The sequence below is a fragment of the Oncorhynchus clarkii genome, chromosome 21 (genome assembly GCF_045791955.1).
Source record: "Oncorhynchus clarkii lewisi isolate Uvic-CL-2024 chromosome 21, UVic_Ocla_1.0, whole genome shotgun sequence".
Lineage (NCBI taxonomy): Eukaryota > Metazoa > Chordata > Actinopteri > Salmoniformes > Salmonidae > Oncorhynchus > Oncorhynchus clarkii.
In genome coordinates, this window is record NC_092167.1 from 13,839,398 (window position 1) to 13,860,401 (window position 21,004).

At 44.5% G+C, this 21,004-nt stretch overlaps 2 protein-coding genes across 3 annotated transcripts in view; both read left to right on the forward strand.

Moving 5' to 3' along the window:
* The window catches only part of LOC139378610 (carbohydrate sulfotransferase 11-like), an 81,669-nt gene that overhangs the window by 47,044 nt on the left and 13,621 nt on the right, over positions 1-21,004 (forward strand). For both annotated transcript variants that reach the window (XM_071120932.1, XM_071120931.1), the window contains exon 2: positions 2,851-2,936. In XM_071120932.1, coding sequence (XP_070977033.1) covers positions 2,851-2,936 — 86 coding nt within the window. The remainder of the gene's footprint in view (positions 1-2,850; positions 2,937-21,004) is intronic.
* On the forward strand, positions 16,075-18,636 carry LOC139378609 (E3 ubiquitin-protein ligase TRIM39-like). The gene is made up of 2 exons (XM_071120930.1): positions 16,075-16,245; positions 16,500-18,636. Exon 2 carries the CDS (start codon positions 16,502-16,504, stop codon positions 18,140-18,142), a length of 1,641 nt encoding a protein of 546 aa, XP_070977031.1. The 5' UTR covers positions 16,075-16,245; positions 16,500-16,501; the 3' UTR covers positions 18,143-18,636.

Consider the following 21,004-nt stretch of genomic DNA (forward strand, 5'->3'; position numbering starts at 1 on the left):
GCCAACTTCCTGTGCTTACCGGGGGGCTGGAGAGACCGGGCAGGCACCATGTTATGCTGTGAAGCGCACGGTGTCCCCAGTGCGGGTGCATAGCCCGGTGCGGTACATTCCAGCTCCGCGTATCGGCCGGGCTAGAGTGGGCATCGAGCCAAGTGCCATGAAGCCGGCTCTACGCATCTGGTCTCTGTCACACCCTGACCATAGTTTGCTTTGTATGTTTCTATGTTTTGTTTGGTCAGGGTGTGATCTGAGTGGGCATTCTATGTTGTGTGTCTAGTTTGTCTGTTTCTGTGTTTGGCCTGATATGGTTCTCAATCAGAGGCAGGTGTTAGTCATTGTCTCTGATTGGGAACCATATTTAGGTAGCCTGTTTGGTGTTGGGGGGGGGGTGATTGTCCTTGTTCTGTCTGTGTTACTTAGCACCAGTATTAGGCTGTTTCGGTTTTCGTGTTACGTTTATTGTTTTTGTATTTGATTCGTGTTTACTTTGTTTTCATTAAACATGAATCTCAATAGCCACGCCGCATTTTGGTCTGACTCTCTTTCACATACAGAAAACCGTGACAGGTATATGCAGCAGTTTGGGCCGCCTGGCTCGTTGCGAACTAATTTGCCAGAATTTTACGTAATTATGACATAACATTGATGGTTGTACAATGTAACAGGAGTATTTAGACTTAGGGATGACCCCCGTTAGATAAAATACGGAACGGTTCCGTATTTCACTGAAAGAATAAACATTTTATTTTCGAAATGATAGTTTCTGGATTTGACCATATTAATGACCTAAGGCTCGTATTTCTGTGTGTTATTATGTTATAATTAAGTCTATGATTTGATATTTGAAAGAGCTTTTTGACTGAGCGTGGTAGGCAGCAGCAGGCTCGTAAGCATTCATTCAAACAGCACTTTCGTGCGTTTGACAGCAGCTCTTCTCAATGCTTCAAGCATTGAGCTGTTTATGACTTCGAGCCTATCAACTCCCGAGATTAGGCTGGTGTAACCGATGTGAAATGGCTAACTAGTTAGCGGGGTGCGCGCTAATAGCGTTTCAAACGTCACTCGCTCTGAGACTTGGAGTAGTGGAGCGATGGGTAACGATGCTTCGAGGGTGGCTGTCGATATGTTCCTGGTTCGAGCCCAGGTAGGGGTGAGGAGAGGGACGGAAGCTATACTGTTACACTGGCAATACTAAAGTGCCTTTAAGAACATCCAATGGTCAAAGGTATATGAAATACAAATGGTATAGAGAGAAATAGTCCTATAATTCATATAATAACTACAACCTAAAACTTCTTACCTGGGAATATTGAAGACTCTTGTTAAAAGGAACCACCAGCTTTCATATTTTCTCATGTTCTGAGCAAGGAACTTAAACGTTAGCTTTTTTACATGGCACATATTGCACTTTTACTTTCTTCTCCAACACTTTGTTTTTGCATTATTTAAACCAAATTGAACATGTTTCATTATTTATTTGAGGCTAAATTGATTTGATCGATGTATTATATTAAGTTAAAATAAGTGTTTATTCAGTATTGTTGTAATTGTCATTATTACAAATAAATCAATCGTCAGATTAATCGGTATCGGCTTTTTTTGGTCCTCCAATAATCGGCATCGGTATCGGCGCTGAAAAATCATAATTGGTCCACCTATTGTGTGTGTGTTTCTGTGCGTTGAAGGGGAAGGTGATCAGTGTATTAACACACACCAGACTTAGACAGGATTACTAGCAGATTAAATAGAGCAGTGTGTGGACCTGGAGGCACTGAAGCAACATCTGTAGATCAGGTATGTGTGGTGGTTTGTAAGCTACTTGTGTGTGTGTGTGGGAAATAGGATGGACTGTTTGGAGATTTAAGGGCTCAGGGAGAGTAGCTTTGCTCTCTTTCTCCCTCTCTCGCTCTCATTCTCTCTCTCTCACCCTCTCTCTTTCTCTATCTCTGTCTGTCTGTCTCATCATCTTACTCTCTGTACCTATTAGGTCGACAGCCCATAGATGCTGTAGAGGATAAATGAGAATGATTGAGTGAGTGCAATCAGTGTGTGTATGTGTGTGTATTCTGCTGAAAGAGCAGTAATTGCCTGTTTATATGATGCACACTGTAGGGAGCAGGAATGAACTGCATTATAATGAAGCTGCTTTCACAGCCAGGTGACAGGTCACCCATCACACTGAGGTGTGTGTGTGTGTGTATAGGGGCATCTCTTCCCCCTCTCGTACTGAAGGTAAGGTATAATGGACTGTCTGCGGTAGTTCGTTACACTAACAAGCACTCAGCTCTCACCCATTGCCCAGGTGACAGAAAAGGCTATGATTTGTCCACAACACGCAGCACAAACAGCAAACGATTAACTGGGTTAGATACACGTTGATCATCTTTGTCCTGATTTCCTACAGTACTGTCTTTGTCCTACAGTCATATGGCATTACATATCCACTCCTTTTAGATCAGTGAGGATGATGAAACATAGAACAGAGACTAGTAAAGGCTCTCAAATGTATTGTTGTTCACCCACACCCACTCTTCTGTTCAATCTCATGTAGTTATGTAGTGGGCTCTTTCATCCAGTAATTTGAGAGGTATTGTCTGGCTGCTTTGTTGTGTGGGCTGTTGGTTGTGTGTATAGGGACCTGGCTTTGTAGTTTAGCTGTGGTAGTTCCCTTTGGCCCTAGAGAATATAGCTTTATGGCCATTTATTATATGTGAATGCTGTTGTAGTTAACATTATTAGGCCCACTCTCTTATTGGTTGTTTAAGTTGTAACAATGTGATTGGTTGTTGTTGCTGTTGTTCCAGTGTGATTGGGCATTGTTAACGGTCCTCTCTCTGTTCCTTCTAACAGTCATGCGGAGGAACCAGTTTGCGGCGGACATGTGCTGTAGGAAAGGCTCCCGCAACGCACTGCAGGAACTCTACAACCCGACACAGGTAGAAACCATCACTCACTCACTCACTCACTCTCTGTAAATATAGACCCCGCTGTTTTAGGCCTGACTCAGAGACACATTTGAAAGGCCGTGACCCTGGCTGTTTTTAGCCTTGTCCTCCCTTTCCCTCCAAATGTGTGTGTGTATAAATGTGTGTGTATATGTGTGTGTCACTAAGCCTGGGTCCCTGCTACTCTGTCTTTATTCATTTATTACGTGTGTATGACAACGCCCGCTGCATGATGGACGAGCGCCATGGAAACCTATATTCCGTTACCGTGGCGATAGTCCCCTTCCGGAGGATGGCTTTATTTAGCGTAACGGTCGATTGCATAGTTAGTATTACACATTTCACTTCTTTAAAGTCTTTTTCAGAGCACTGCATTCTCCCTTTACATTACTGTAACCACAAAACAAATGGTGAAGTATTATATATAATGTGGGGGAGAGGAGTGAATGGTGTGCCTGAGGTGTTTTGAGCCGAGTTGGTTGAAGAGACCTTGCTGCGTTTGCTTGTCAGGCTACTGTGGTTCTTTCTGTATTTTTCCAGATGCAGAAATGGCTGTGTATCCAATAGCACTGCGATAATAGAGTTGTATTCTCACGGGTGGTTGTCATCCTCAGTGTATCACTCATACTGCAGTCTCTCAGAACAGCCAGCAAACTTCTGTTGGTGATACTATCACAATGATGGATAGGCTAATTCCTCCTTCACTCCTCTGCAATAATTATCTCCCTATCTGTTGTTTACAATGGTTTTGTATTTCTCTGTGTCTATATACACTGAGTATATTGTACCAAACATTAGGAACACCTTCCTAATATTGAGTTGCCCTCAGAACAGACTCAATTCGTCCGGGTATGAACTCTCTGGAGGAGGTTACAACCTAGCTTCATCTAGCCTGTATAATACTGTTTGCCTTGTTTCTTCGGGGCATGGACTCTACAAGGTGTCAAAAGTGTTCCACAGGGATGCTGGTCCATGTTGACTCAGTGCTTCCCACAGTTGTGTCAAGTTGACTGGATGTCCTTTGGATGGTGAACCATTCTTGATACACACGGGAAACTGTTGAGCGTGAAAAACCCAGCAGCGCTGCAGTTCTTAACACAAACCGGTGCACCTGGCAACTACTACCATAAACCGTTCAAACTCAGAAATCTGAATGGCACACATACACAATCCATGTCTGAATTGTCTCAAGGCTAAAGATCCTTCTTTAAACTGTCTCCTCTCCTTCATCAACACTGATTGAAGTGGATTGAACAGGTGACATCAATAAGGGATCATAACTTTCACCTGGATTCATCTGGTCAGTCTGTCATGGAAAGAACAGGTGTTCTTAATGTTTTGTACACTCAGTGTGTATCTATCATGCACACTCTCTTATAAACTCCTCTCTCTCTTTCTCTCTCTCTCTTTCTCTCTCTCTCATAAACTTCTCTCTCTCTCTCTTTCTCAAACTCCTCTCTCTCTCTCTCTCAAACTCCTCTCTCTCTCGCTCTCTCGCTCTCTCGCTCTCTCGCTCTCTCGCTCTCTCGCTCTCTCTCGCTCTCTCTCGCTCTCTCTCTCTCTCTCTCAAACTCCTCTCTCTCTCTCTCTCTCTCTCATAAACTCCTCTCTCGCTCTCTCTTTGCAAACTATTCACCACAGAACACATTTTAAAAGTATACAAGCAGCCATCAAACTGGTGTTTAACAGCTAAGATTAGACTGGGTGCACGTGGACATATATCATTTTCCGCCAGGGAGTTTTCCACACCTCCTCACTCATGTAAAGTCCCATTGATATGATATGTGTGAGGTCAAAGGGCAGAGAGGGGTACTGGAGCTAGTGTAAGCCCCAGTGTGGTGTCTGATGTCTGGGGTAGTGTTTTGGAAGAGGAGCGGGGAGTTGTGGGGTTGAGAGAGGGAGTGGGGGGTCAGAATGACGTAAGAGGCACTGTGCTAGTACAGTGCCTTGCCAAAGTATTCGGCCCCCTTGAACTTTGCGACCTTTTGCCACATTTCAGGCTTCAAACATAAAGATATAAAACTGTATTTTTTTGTGAAGAATCAACAAGTGGGACACAATCATGAAGTGGAACGACATTTATTGGATATTTCAAACTTTTTTAACAAATCAAAAACTGAAAAATTGGGCGTGCAAAATTATTCAGCCCCTTTACTTTCAGTGCAGCAAACTCTCTCCAGAAGTTCAGTGAGGATCTCTGAATGATCCAATGTTGACCTAAATGACTAATGATGATAAATACAATCCACCTGTGTGTAATCAAGTCTCCGTATAAATGCACCTGCACTGTGATAGTCTCAGAGGTCCGTTAAAAGCGCAGAGAGCATCATGAAGAACAAGGAACACACCAGGCAGGTCCGAGATACTGTTGTGAAGAAGTTTAAAGCCGGATTTGGATACAAAAAGATTTCCCAAGCTTTAAACATCCCAAGGAGCACTGTGCAAGCAATAATATTGAAATGGAAGGAGTATCAGACCACTGCAAATCTACCAAGACCTGGCCGTCCCTCTAAACTTTCAGCTCATACAAGGAGAAGACTGATCAGAGATGCAGCCAAGAGGCCCATGATCACTCTGGATGAACTGCAGAGATCTACAGCTGAGGTGGGAGACTCTGTCCATAGGACAACAATCAGTCGTATATTGCACAAATCTGGCCTTTATGGAAGAGTGGCAAGAAAGCCATTTCTTAAAGATATCCCTAAAAAGTGTTGTTTAAAGTTTGCCACAAGCCACCTGGGAGACACACCAAACATGTGGAAGAAGGTGCTCTGGTCAGATGAAACCAAAATTGAACTTTTTGTCAATGCAAAACGTTATGTTTGGCGTAAAAGCAACACAGCTGAACACACCATCCCCACTGTCAAACATGGTGGTGGCAGCATCATGGTTTGGGCCTGCTTTTCTTCAGCAGGGACAGGGAAGATGGTTAAAATTGATGGGAAGATGGATGGAGCCAAATACAGGACCATTCTGGAAGAAAACCTGATGGAGTCTGCAAAAGACCTGAGACTGGGACGGAGATTTGTCTTCCAACAAGACAATGATCCAAAACATAAAGCAAAATCTACAATGGAATGGTTCAAAAATAAACATATCCAGGTGTTAGAATGGCCAAGTCAAAGTCCAGACCTGAACTTAATCGAGAATCTGTGGAAAGAACTGAAAACTGCTGTTCACAAATGCTCTCCATCCAACCTCACTGAGCTCGAGCTGTTTTGCAAGGAGGAATGGGAAAAAATGTCAGTCTCTCGATATGCAAAACTGATAGACATACCCCAAGCGACTTACAGCTGTAATCGCAGCAAAAGGTGGCGCTACAAAGTATTAACTTAAGGGGGCTGAATAATTTTGCACGCCCAATTTTTCAGTTTTTGATTTGTTAAAAAAGTTTGAAATATCCAATAAATGTCGTTCCATTTCATGATTGTGTCCCACTTGTTGTTGATTCTTCACAAAAAAATACCGTTTTATATCTTTGTTTGAAGCCTGAAATGTGGCAAAAGGTCGCAAAGTTCAAGGGGGCCGAATACTTTCGCAAGGCACTGTATGTGTGCCCTGCCACCCACTACCCAATCCTAGAGTGCCTGATTGGTCATGTGACTGCCGGTGAGGTACGAGAGGGTAACAAGGTGCCATTGATTGTTGGAATGTCTGACTGGGAAGCTCTCTTTCTCCCGCTCTCTCGCTGTCTCTCCCTCTCTTGCCCTCTCTCCATCTCCTGCCCTCGCTCCATCTGTATCTTGGAGGAGATCCAACACAGAGAGACACAGCAGAGAGAGAGAGAGAGAGAGAGAGGATGAAATTAAAATGGAGAGGGAAAACAGAAAGAAAGACTGAGAATTTCAATTGTAAAGTATTTAGTGTATGTCTAATGTCTTTTCCGTGATTTGTCAGACCGCAGCGAGACTAGCTGTTGCCATTGGCGGTCAAGTGGTTCCTCTCCCCAAGCACCTTGGGCTGTCAGATGTCTCTACAGTTTATACCAGGTCATCTTAGTAACCTCAATACCAGCTCTACCGTCTGTAACCCAGGACTACGTGCGCGCACACACACACACAATCACACAATCACACGACCATCACATTGCAATGCTCCTCTCATCTCTGCTGCGGCTGCAAGTCACCAGTTATCTGACTGATCAGATGTGCTCCATTGGATTCAGGCCAGGAGACACAGGCCTTCATTCCCATATGGGTTAATAGTTTCACCTCCTGTATGGTAATACCTTCTTCCCAGGCTGATGAGTACTGCAGAATATATACACTCACAATACTGGCATTACCAACCCAGGGCATACCTGTTAAATGCTGATGCAGAGATCTGACTGCGATGTTGGGAAGGGAACTGTTGCACAGCCCCCTGGCTGGGACATAACTTGGATGAATGGAACTGCGCTATTGTGAGCTGTATTGTGGTGTCAGTGGAGCGGAGGAGAATGATAACACGTGTGCTGTATGTGTAGACAGCAGATAAACCTGTCTGGGTAGTAGCAGAGGAACAGAGAGAGCTGTCTGTATAAACCTTTTAGGCAGTACTTGGAGCTTATATTGTTTTTCGTTGAATATTCTGTGTGTGTGTGTGTGTGTGTGTGTGTGTGATTCTGTGTGGTGAGTGTGTGTGATTCTGTGTGTGTGATTCTGTGTGTGTGTGTGAGTGTGTGTGTGGGCCTTCATGTCACTGGTTTAGACAGCTTAATCTTTAAACAGATGCTGTGTTTACCCCTCTAAACCCTGCTCTGGTTGGATTCTCAAACCTCCCCTGGCTGGTTTTGGTTGGATGATTGGAAGCTGAGCTAAAAATGTTGATGACTGAAGAGGCATGTACAGTGCAGCATGGAACAGGATGAGAGAGGCAGATTTGGAGCCTGCGGTGTACATGATGTCGTGGCAGAAGTCTTCTATCCTGTTTTCCTCAATGAGAGTGGCCTGTCAGCATAGATGTCCCCCAGCTCCACTTATCCCTCCTCTCTCTCTCACCCTCTCTCTCTCTGCCGTTGAATCACAACAACGTTGCATCAGTCAAATATAAAACCAACCAACTGTCTTTCTCATACCAGTGGTGTGTGTGTGTGTGTGTGTTCTCACGGCGGTTGGTGAAAGCAGACAGTCTACAGCCCTCCTCCCAGGAAGTAGATCTATCGTCTGTGAGGGCAAGACTCAACAGGAACACTGGGGAAAGTCTCTCACCTGAACACAACAAACGACCACCACACCCCAACCTAGCCTAGCCTGGAGCAGATTACACACATACAAACACATACTGACTGGTTCAACGTCATAGCACTGTTTTGTGTACTCGTACAGTACCTTTGTACAGTGTAAGCCTCAGTATGGTAAAAACAGGCTTAGGTCTCTATTCTGTTCTGTAATGCACTTTAATGAGAGTAACTCATCATGGTTTCTCTACGTATACAGTAGGTACGCTTTCCAACTGAAGCAAAGTTTAGCCAATAGAAAGAGACCTGTGTGTGTGTGTGTGTGTGTGTGTGTGTCGGTAGATGTTGATAGCTCAGGGAAAGTGGGAGCAGTTTGTCATTATCCTCTCTGCATTGCTATAATTAGGACTCCCTCTTTCCCTGCCTATGTGTCCACTCCATCAGTATAGCGTTGTGTATACTCACATACTCTGTCCGGTGGTGTGTTAAGTGCAGGTATGCAGTGTTAGGCTTCACCAGAGCTGTGGATACTATACATCTGTCATGTCTCTGGTAGACTGTAGATACTATACACTTGTCAGGTTCTCTGCTAGACTGTAGATACTAAACATCTGTCATGTCTCTGGTAGACTGTAGATACTATACACCTGTCAGGTTCTCTGGTAGACTGTAGATACTATACACCTGTCATGTCTCTGGTAGACTGTAGATACTATACACCTGTCAGGTTCTCTGGTAGACTGTAGATACTATACATCTGTCATGTCTCTGGTAGACTGTAGATACTATACACCTGTCAGGTTCTCTGGTAGACTGTAGATACTATACATCTGTCATGTCTCTGGTAGACTGTAGATACTATACACCTGTCAGGTTCTCTGGTAGACTGTAGATACTATATACCTGTCATGTCTCTGGTTCTCTGGTAGACTGTAGATACTAAACACCTGTCATATATCTGGTAGACTGTAAATACTATACACCTGTCATGTTTCTGGTAGACTGTAGATACTATACACCTGTCATGTTTCTGGTAGACTGTAGATACTATACACCTGTCATGTTTCTAGTAGACTGTAGATACTATACACCTGTCATGTCTCAGGTTCTCTGGTAGACTGTAGATACTATACACCTGTCATGTTTCTGGTAGACTGTAGATACTATACATCTGTCATGTCTCTGGTAGACTGTAGATACTAAACACCTGTCATGTCTCTGGTAGACTGTAGATACTATATACCTGTCATGTTTCTGGTAGACTGTAGATACTATACACCTGTCATGTCTCTGGTAGACTGTAGATACTATACATCTGTCATGTCTCTGGTAGACTGTAGATACTATACATCTGTCATGTCTCTGGTAGACTGTAGATACTAAACACCTGTCATGTCTCTGGTAGACTGTAGATACTATATACCTGTCATGTTTCTGGTAGACTGTAGATACTATACATCTGTCATGTCTCTGGTAGACTGTAGATACTATACACCTGTCAGGTTCTCTGGTAGACTGTAGATACTATACACCTGTCATGTTTCTGGTAGACTGTAGATACTATATACCTGTCATGTTTCTGGTAGACTGTAGATACTATACACCTGTCATGTTTCTAGTAGACTGTAGATACTATACACCTGTCATGTCTCAGGTTCTCTGGTAGACTGTAGATACTATACATCTGTCATGTCTCTGGTAGACTGTAGATACTATACACCTGTCATGTCTCTGGTAGACTGTAGATACTATACACCTGTCATGTCTCTGGTAGACTGTAGATACTATACACCTGTCATGTCTCTGGTAGACTGTAGATACTATACACCTGTCATGTCTCTGGTAGACTGTAGATACTATACACCTGTCATGTCTCTGGTAGACTGTAGATACTATACACCTGTCATGTCTCTGGTAGACTGTAGATACTATACACCTGTCATGTCTCTGGTAGACTGTAGATACTATATACCTGTCATGTATAGTATCTACAGTCTACCAGAGACATGACAGATGTATAGTATCTACAGTCTACCAGAAACATGACAGATGTATAGTATCTACAGTCTACCAGAGAACCAGATACATGACAGGTGTATAGTATCTACAGTCTACCAGAGACATGACAGATGTATAGTATCTACAGTCTACCAGAGACATCTGTCATGTCTCTGGTAGACTGTAGATACTATACACCTGTCATGTATCTGGTTCTCTGGTAGACTGTAGATACTATACATCTGTCATGTTTCTGGTAGACTGTAGATACTATACATCTGTCATGTCTCTGGTAGACTGTAGATACTATATACCTGTCATGTTTCTGGTAGACTGTAGATACTATACACCTGTCATGTTTCTGGTAGACTGTAGATACTATACATCTGTCATGTCTCTGGTTCTCTGGTAGACTGTAGATACTAAACATCTGTCATGTCTCTGGTAGACTGTAGATACTATATACCTGTCATGTCTCTGGTAGACTGTAGATACTATACATCTGTCATGTCTCTGGTAGACTGTAGATACTATACACCTGTCATGTCTCTGGTAGACTGTAGATACTATACACCTGTCAGGTTCTCTGGTAGACTGTAGATACTATACACCTGTCATGTCTCAGGTTCTCTGGTAGACTGTAGATACTATACACCTGTCATGTCTCAGGTTCTCTGGTAGACTGTAGATACTATACATCTGTCATGTCTCTGGTAGACTGTAGATACTATACATCTGTCATGTCTCTGGTAGACTGTAGATACTATACATCTGTCATGTCTCTGGTAGACTGTAGATACTATACACCTGTCATGTTTCTGGTAGACTGTAGATACTATACATCTGTCATGTCTCTGGTAGACTGTCGATACTATACACCTGTCAGGTTCTCTGGTAGACTGTAGATACTATACACCTGTCATGTTTCTGGTAGACTGTAGATACTATACATCTGTCATGTCTCAGGTTCTCTGGTAGACCGTAGATACTATACATCTGTCATGTCTCTGGTAGACTGTAGATACTATACACCTGTCATGTTTCTGGTAGACTGTAGATACTATACATCTGTCATGTCTCTGGTAGACTGTCGATACTATACACCTGTCAGGTTCTCTGGTAGACTGTAGATACTATACACCTGTCATGTTTCTGGTAGACTGTAGATACTATACACCTGTCATGTTTCTGGTAGACTGTAGATACTATACATCTGTCATGTCTCTGGTAGACTGTAGATACTATACATCTGTCATGTTTCTAGTAGACTGTAGATACTATACACCTGTCATGTTTCTGGTAGACTGTAGATACTATACATCTGTCATGTCTCTGGTAGACTGTAGATACTATACACCTGTCATGTTTCTGGTAGACTGTAGATACTATACATCTGTCATGTCTCTGGTAGACTGTCGATACTATACACCTGTCAGGTTCTCTGGTAGACTGTAGATACTATACACCTGTCATGTTTCTGGTAGACTGTAGATACTATACACCTGTCATGTTTCTGGTAGACTGTAGATACTATACATCTGTCATGTCTCTGGTAGACTGTCGATACTATACACCTGTCAGGTTCTCTGGTAGACTGTAGATACTATACACCTGTCATGTTTCTGGTAGACTGTAGATACTATACATCTGTCATGTCTCAGGTTCTCTGGTAGACTGTAGATACTATACATCTGTCATGTCTCTGGTAGACTGTAGATACTATACATCTGTCATGTCTCTGGTAGACTGTAGATACTATACACCTGTCATGTTTCTGGTCCTCTGGTAGACTGTAGATACTATACACCTGTCATGTCTCTGGTAGACTGTAGATACTAAACACCTGTCATGTCTCTGGTCCTCTGGTAGACTGTAGATACTAAACACCTGTCATGTCTCTGATCCTCTGGTAGACTGTAGATACTATACACCTGTCATGTCTCTGGTAGACTGTAGATACTATACATCTGTCATGTCTCTGGTAGACTGTAGATACTAAACACCTGTCATGTCTCTGGTAGACTGTAGATACTATACACCTGTCAGGTTCTCTGGTAGACTGTAGATACTATACACCTGTCATGTTTCTAGTAGACTGTAGATACTATACACCTGTCATGTCTCTGGTAGACTGTAGATACTATACACCTGTCAGGTTCTCTGGTAGACTGTAGATACTATACACCTGTCATGTCTCTGGTCCTCTGGTAGACTGTAGATACTAAACACCTGTCATGTCTCTGGTCCTCTGGTAGACTGTAGATACTAAACACCTGTCATATCTCTGGTCCTCTGGTAGACTGTAGATACTAAACACCTGTCATGTCTCTGGTCCTCTGGTAGACTGTAGATACTAAACACCTGTCATGGCTCTGGTCCTCTGGTAGACTGTAGATACTCTACACCTGTCATGTCTCTGGTCCTCTGGTAGACTGTAGATACTAAACACCTGTCATATCTCTGGTCCTCTGGTAGACTGTAGATACTAAACACCTGTCATGTCTCTGGTCCTCTGGTAGACTGTAGATACTATACACCTGTCATGTCTCTGGTCCTCTGGTAGACTGTAGATACTCTACACCTGTCATGTCTCTGGTTCTCTGGTAGACTGTAGATACTCTACACCTGTCATGTCTCTGGTACTCTGGTAGACTGTAGATACTCTACACCTGTCATGTCTCAGGTTCTCTGGTAGACTGTAGATACTATACACCTGTCTTGTCTCTGGTCCTCTGGTAGACTGTAGATACTCTACACCTGTCATGTCTCTGGTAGACTGTAGATACTCTACACCTGTCATGTCTCAGGTTCTCTGGTAGACTGTAGATACTCTACACCTGTCATGTCTCTGGTTCTCTGGTAGACTGTAGATACTCTACACCTGTCATGTCTCTGGTCCTCTGGTAGACTGTAGATACTCTACACCTGTCATGTCTCTGGTTCTCTGGTAGACTGTAGATACTCTACACCTGTCATGTCTCTGGTTCTGAAGCTACTGTCACGGTGGAGGAGTTTTGAAATGCGTCAACATGCAGTGGAGTTCTACTCTGCCCTCTCTAAGGCGGAGGATTGTGACTCTCTGTGTACTGAACAGTTGTTACACGGTCTTCCTCAATTGGGACCTGAGCAGAGAGTCGCATTGGACTCTGACATTACACTGCAAGAGCTGTCCACAGCAGTTATGCAGCTCTCAACAGGCCGAGCCCCTGGAATCGATGGTTTACCATCTGAGTTTTATAAGCACTTTTGGGGAGGATTTTTATGAAGTGGTGTGTGAATCTTTTCATGAGGGTTCTCTTCCTGTATCCTGTCAACGTGCGGTGCTTCCACTGTTGCCAAAAAAGGGGGATTTGGCTCTCATAAAAAATTGGAGACCTGTTGCCTTGCTGTGCGCAGAATACAAAATTGTTTCTAAATGTCTCTCAAACAGGTTGAAAGAGTATCTGGGATTGTTGATCCACAAGGACCAGTCCTACTGTGTACCTGATCGCTCTGTTGTTGACAACTTATTTCTGATAAGAGATGTTTTAGACATTTGTAAACTGTCTGATGTAAATGTGGGTTTACTTTCTTTGGATCAGGAGAAGGCTTTTGACTGTGTGGACCACCAGTACTTGTTTAAAACGATGAAAGCCTTTTGGTTTGGGGATGTTTTTTTGTCTTGGATGAATTTACTGTATGCTGGGGCCTCGTGTATGGTGAAGGTGGGGGGTGGTTTGAGTTGCCCCATCCCTGTCCAAAGGGGCATCAGGCAGGGATGCCCAATTTCAGGGCAGTTATATAGTCTGGCGATTGAACCAATGCTTTGTTTTTTAAGAGCGAAGCTTACTGGTTTCTCTGTGCCAGGTGTAATGAAGGGTCCCACGATAGCACTGTCTGCGTATGCAGATGACGTGATCATTTTTATTACAGGGGGTGAGGATGTTAAGGCTCTCAAACACTTTAAAGGTGTATGAGGGGGCCTCCTCAGCTAGAGTCAATTGGGGAAAGAGTGAAGCGTCTTATAGGGGAAGGGTCCTGGTAGAACTGATCACTGAAGGGTTTGTGTTGTGTTGCTTAATTTTGTGTTAGGGGCAGCACAATTAGCGATATGGAAGACCTGAAAGAACAGTATTCGGGGACAGGGGTCTGTGGATGTGGTGGGAATGCTGGCAGCGAGACTAAGGGTGAAGTTTGCCTATTATAAACTTGTCAACAATATTGATCTGTTTTTGAGTATATGGGGTATTCAGAGGCTGTTGTGTTTAGTTACTGTGGAGGAGGAATTGGAGTTGTGTTTTTTATTTTTTTTTACCCCTTTTTCTCCCCAATTTCGTGGTATCCAATTGTTTAGTAGCTACTATCTTGTCTCATCGCTACAACTCCCATACGGGCTCGGGAGAGACGAAGGTTGAAAGTCACGCGTTCTCCGATACACAACCCAACCAAGCCGCACTGCTTCTTAACACAGCGCGCATCCAACCCGGAAGCCAGCCGCACCAATGTGTGGAAGGAAACACCGTGCACCTGGCAACCTTGGTTAGCGTGCACAGCCCGCCACAGGAGTCGCTGGTGCACGATGAGACAAGGATTTCCCTACCGGCCAAACCTTCCCTAACCCGGACGACGCTAGGCCAATTGTGCGTCGCCCCACGGACCTCCCGGTCGCGGCCGGTTACGACAGAGCCTGGGCGCGAACCCAGAGTCTCTGGTGGCACAGCTGGCGCTGCAGTACAGCACCCTTAACCACTGCGCCACCCGGGAGGCCCGGAGTTGTGTTTTTAATTGATGTGTAACTGTGGTTTTGTATGAGTATTTATTGTGTGGTGGGCCCCCAGACCCAATAAAGATGATTTAAAACTCAAACTCTCTCTCTCTCTCTCTGGTTTTATTTCCCCTGAGAACCTGTCTCTATTATCTGGTTACATGTACATGCATTTAGATATCCCACACTCCCCTTTTCTAAATCGGCCATCTCAGGGTGTGGTGCCAGTGTCACCTCACTTAGTACTTTTGTGTGTATGTGTGTGCCAGCGCCACTATGCTGGTGTGTGTATATGTACCTGTGTTGTCTGGTCAGAGCCAGTGGAAACATCCTGTGTTGTGCTGCTGCCATAGACATTGCTCCCTTTCAACAGAGCTCCCTCTCTCCTCTTCCTCTCTCCTCTCACTCTCCTCTTTCCTCTCTCCCATCTTTTTCTCTCTGTCCTCTCATGGGATTTCCCTAATCTGAAGCCTAGTTACACCATTTCTCTGGAAGAAGGTTGCAGTCTTTTAAATGTTTTTCGTTTTTCTTTAACTTTTCTTTAACTATTTATTTCTCTGTCTGGTCTTGCTCCTCATAAATGGCGTCATGGAAAACTCATACCGCCTGGTCTGCCCTCTGTGGGAAAATATGATTTTACCCCATAAAACAGTAACCTTGTCAGGGTTTTATAGTGTGTGGCCACAGAGCAGTGTTCATGTCAGGTGCTTCCTGGTTCTATAGTACAGAGAGAGGGACGAGAGGAGGGGGAGTTACAGGTGAGATTAGTATGAGAAAGAGAGGTTAACTCTTCCAACAGAATGTGTTGTGTTTTCTCCTGGCTGTCTGATGTGAGCTGATGCTGTAGAATCAGGTGGATCCTCATGTGAGTGATGCCCCTGCAGTGGTACAGGTGTGTGTGTGTGTGTGTGTGTGATTGGTAAACTGTCAGCTTCATGCCTGCGTGGCCTGTGAATTCCAGGCTGTGGGAGTGAAGAGAAGCAGCAGGGGTCAGAGACAGACTGCCCCCAGTGCTCTACACTGTGTGTGTGTGTGTGTTGACCGCAGGGATTCACACATTGTGATTCTAGGAAGAGTAATGTAAAAGCTGTAGTGACTTTAGTCCTGCTTTGTTCAACACTGTTTTAATCAATATGACGATCAGTTACAGCTCAGCCATGTAAAGGGTTAACTGTTCCAGGAAGAGGATCACACAGCAGTATCTGGTGGGGAGGAGCATCACTATCGTCACTTTGTTGAACTGAAACTGAAGTAGAGAGACGTACAGTATATTGTTTACGGGACCAAAATCTCCAGCACTTCAGAAATCTACTAAATAGCTACACGTTCAGACTACACGCTGACTCTCCTAACCTTTGACACCACAAACAGAAAGGACAGAGATCCACAAAAACATCCAGGTGAGTAGAGAGACTGACGTGGAAAGTTAAGCTTGACTGTGTTTACCGTGTCTTTCCTTTTTATTCATGCAGATTCTACGCTATGTTACACTTTTCAATCTACGCTTATCAGACGTGTGTCTTTGTTGTATCGTCATGTATCAACATTCATTAATATCATCAGATTAGACAATGTTAACAACTCTCAAGCTAAATATATCAAGAACTGACTGATTCCAAATGGTTTATGGTTTCACCTTTTGGTCTCTGTCTAGATATGGCCACCTCCGGCAGTCTCCTGTCTGAAGAGCAGTTCCTGTGTTCTGTCTGTCTGGATGTGTTCACTGAGCCAGTCTCTACTTCATGTGGACACAACTTCTGCAAGGCCTGTATCACAAAGTACTGGGATAGTAATGACCTGTGCCAGTGTCCCATGTGTAAAAATACATTTGATAAGAGACCAGATCTGTTCGTCAATACTTTCATTTCTGAGATGGCTGCTCAGTTCAGACAGACAGTTGAAGTGAAAGCTACCAGCAGCCCGGACCAATGCTCTGCCATGATAGTAGAAGTGTCCTGTGACATCTGCACTGGGATGAAGCTCAATGCCCTGAAGTCCTGTCTGGTTTGTCAGACCTCTTACTGTGAGACTCATCTGGAGCCTCATCAGAGAGTCGCAGCCTTAAAGAGACACAAGCTGATCAACCCTGTGGAGAACCTGGAAGACAGGATGTGTAGGAAGCATGAGAGACCTCTAGAGCTGTTCTGTAGGAGTGACCAGACATGTCTTTGTGTCTTGTGCTTGAAAGCAGACCACATGACTCATGACACTGTCCTTCTAGAGGAAGAGTATGGAGAGAGGAAGGCTCAGTTGGGGAAGACTGAGGCAGAAGTGCAGCAGATGATCCAGGTGAGACTGAAGAAGGTTCAGGAGATCAAACACTCAGTAGATCTCAGCAAGAGAGAGGCAGAGAGAGAGAGATCAGACAGTGTACAGGTCTTCACTGCTCTGGTTCGCTCCATTGAGAGAAGTCAGGCTGAGCTCATTGAGGTGATTGAGGAGAAGCAGAAAGCAGCAGAGAGGCAGGCTGAAGGGCTCATTAAAGAGCTGGAGCAGGAAATCACTGAGCTACAGAGGAGAAGCACTGAGCTGGAGCAGCTCTCACACACTGAGGACCACCTCCACCTCCTACAGAGCTTTCCATCCCTCTGCACCCCTCCAGAAACCAAGGACTGGTCTGAGATCAGTGTTCACAGTGATCTGTGTGTGGGGACTGTGAGGAGAGCTGTGTCTCAACTGGAGGAGACACTGAATAAAGAGATGGAGAAGCTGCCTGAAGTCAAACTGAAGAGGATTCAGAAGTATGCAGTGGATGTGACTCTGGATCCTGATACAGCACATCCCTACCTCATCCTGTCTGAAGATGGGACACAGGTGAGAGATGGAAACACAGAGCAGGATCTCCCAGACAAGCCAGTTAGGTTTTCCAAATGTCTCTGTATCTTGGGAAAGGAGGGCTTCTCCTCAGGGAGATTCTACTATGAGGTGATGGTTAAGGGGAAGACTGACTGGGATTTAGGAGTGGCCAGAGAGTCCATCGTCAAGAAGGGGGATATCACACTGAGCCCTGAGAATGGATACTGGACTGTATGGCTGAGAAAAGGAAATGAGTACGAGGCTCTATCTAGCACCAGTGTCCTGCTCTCCCTGAGAGAGAAGCCCCAGAAGGTGGGGGTGTTTGTGGATTATGAGGAGGGTCAGGTCTCCTTTTATGATGTGGAGGCCAGGTCTCTTATCTACTCTTTCACTGGCTGCACCTTCACAGAGAAACTCTATCCATTCTTCAGCCCCTCTAGCAATGATGGTGGTAAAAACTCTGCCCCTATGATCATCTCTCCTGTCAATCACACAACATGACGTTTAACCTGAAAATGTACTGAAATGTGTAAATTTCGTCTGTTGTCCTACATCAGAGAACATTTCAATGTAATATTCCTACTGACATGGTTGTTGTTTGTTATCATCAGCATCATGTCAGTCTGTTAGACATGATGAGTAGCCTACAGTATGCAGCAGCATTGTAAGATATGAAAACATCTTTCCAGGCTCATAATGAGGTATGATTCATATCTGGGAGTTACATTTCAGAGGAATTTTTGATCATGAGATAATTCAAGCAATATGTTTGTTTTTTTAAGCTCATGTATTGTTTGCACTGTATATCTCTGTTGATCCACCTATAATGAACTGGGATGTGCCTGGAGTAAAATTCAGGATTTTTAGAAAATGAAATCCAGTTGAATATTGACCAAATTGGAATTCTTTCTCGTAGTCCTGCTGTCCCCGATGTTTACAGTAGTGATGGCTATGATATCCGCTATACAAATAAAGTCACCTGTTATGGCACCTTGTCTGTTCTGCCTGTCTGCACATTCATTGTGAATATAGTAAGATGATAAGTGAGTGAACGAATGAAGAGGAATGGAAGAGAGACAGATATGACAGGACATCTGATTGTTGACGTTAAACCCAGGCCATAAATCCAAACTTGAAACAATTGTAAATAAGCGCCCGAGAAAAAGTTCAGCCACGTAAAGGGTTAACGGGCAATTATTCCACTTTTCAACCTCATATTCATCATATTCAGCACCAAACCAGTGTCTCTAGAATATTATGTGAAAATGGTACGTTTTTATGATCAGTGGATAAAAAGATAAGAAGAAAGGTCCCCAAAAAATTTTCCTCTGTGACATCACAGGGTACAGTAGGATTAAAAGTTTTTAAAAAACAGTGATTTTCAAAACCTGCAACGAGTTTCTAGCCAGAGGGAGGGTATTTTCTCGCTCCCCACGTCACCGCGAATCTCATAGTGTTTGAAAATCACAGATTTAAAAAAAACTTTGATGTGACTGTGTAGAACTTTTTAACCCAACATCAGTGCCCCAGCCTCACTAATGCTCTTCTGGCTGAATGGAAGCAAGTCCCCGCAGCAGTGTTCCAACATCTAGTGGAAAGCCTTCCCAGAAGAGTGGAGGCTGTTATAGCAGCAAAGGGGGGACCAACTCCATATGAGCAGTGTCCACATACTTTTGAGCAGTGTCCACATACTTTTGGTCGTGTAGTGTACGTTGACAGTGGTATTGTGCTGGAAGACAATGAAAAGGAGGTTGAAAAGTGGTGGAGTTGCCATTTAACTCAATTCCAGGAGGATAAAAGCACATGGCAGTATTATAAGGGGGGGAGGACTGCTGCAGGGAGGAAATTCACTGGAAAGATGATGGAGGAGGACGTTTTTAAACTGATGGACCATCGGGTGAGAAGGAATGGATTACAGTGGTAAACAAAAAGGGAAACGAGAAGTAAAGTTGCCGGGGAGTCTAGTAAATCCAAGCCTAGTTCTGACTGTTCTTTAGTTAGTGAGGGTTCTTGATCGATCAAGATATCTGGGAGATCTGTTTTGAAGAGAAAATAAGAATGCATTTGTTTATTTGGGTTTTTTGTTTGTCCGAGGAGCAGAAGGTGCATGCTTTGCCCCTGAAAAAGATATATAATTGTAATGTGTTGTGTGTGTGGATCTGCGAAGCAAGGCACCTATCATGGGGGTTATCTCTGGAGTGGGGCTAGAAGTGAGAGCAAAGTGTGTAACTGAAGAAATAGAGGCAGTGGTTGGTGCACGCCGACTGACCCGTATGGTGGATGGAGTGAGGAAGCCCAGTGGTTGGTGCACGCCGACTGACCCGTATGGTGGATGGAGTGAGGAAGCCCAGTGGTTGGGGCACGCCGACTGACCCGTATGGTGGATGGAGTGAGGAAGCCCAGTGGTTGGTGCACGCCGACTGACCCGTATGGTGGATGGAGTGAGGAAGCCCAGTGGTTGGTGCATGCCGACTGACCCGTATGGTGGATGGAGTGAGGAAGCCCAGTGGTTGGTGCACGCCGACTGACCCGTATGGTGGATGGAGTGAGGAAGCCCAGTGGTTGGTGCACGCCGACTGACCCGTATGGTGGATGGAGTGAGGAGTGAGGTCTCTCCAGAGATGTTAGATCGGGTAAAGTTCGGGCTCTGGCTGGGCCACTCAAGGACATTCAGAGACTTGTCCCGAAGCCACTCCTGCATTGTCTTGGCTGTGTTCTTAGGGTCATTGTCTTGTTGGAAGGTGAACCTTCACCCCAGTCAGAGGTCCTGAGTGGTCTGGAGCAGGTTTTCATCAAGGACCACTCTTTGCCTCGATCCTGTCTAGTCTCCCTGTCGCTGCTGCTGAAAAACACCCCCACAGCATGATGCGGCCACCACTGTGCTTCACCGTAGGGATGGTGACAGGTTTCCTCCAGATGTGACACTTGACATTAATGCCGAATAGTTTTAATATTGGTTTCATCAAACAAGATAATCTTGTTTCTCATGGTCTGAGTCTTTAGGTGCTTTTTGGCAAACTCCAAGCAGGCTGTCATGTGCCTTTTACTGAGGAGTGGCAACCGTCTGGCCACTCTACCGTAAAGGCTTGATTGGTGGAGTCCTGCAGAGATGGTTGTCCTTCTGGAAGGTTCTCCCATCTCCACAGAGGAATTCTGGAGCTATGTCAGAGTGACCATCAGGTTCTTGGCCACCTCCCCCGATTGCTCAGTTTGGCCAGGCAGCCAGCTCTAGGAAGTGGCTTGGGGGTTCCAAACTTCTTCCATGTAAGAATGATGGAGGCCACTGTGTTCTTGGGGACCTTCAACACTGCAGACATTTTTTTGGTACCGTTCCCCCATAACTGTGTCTCGGCACAATCCTGT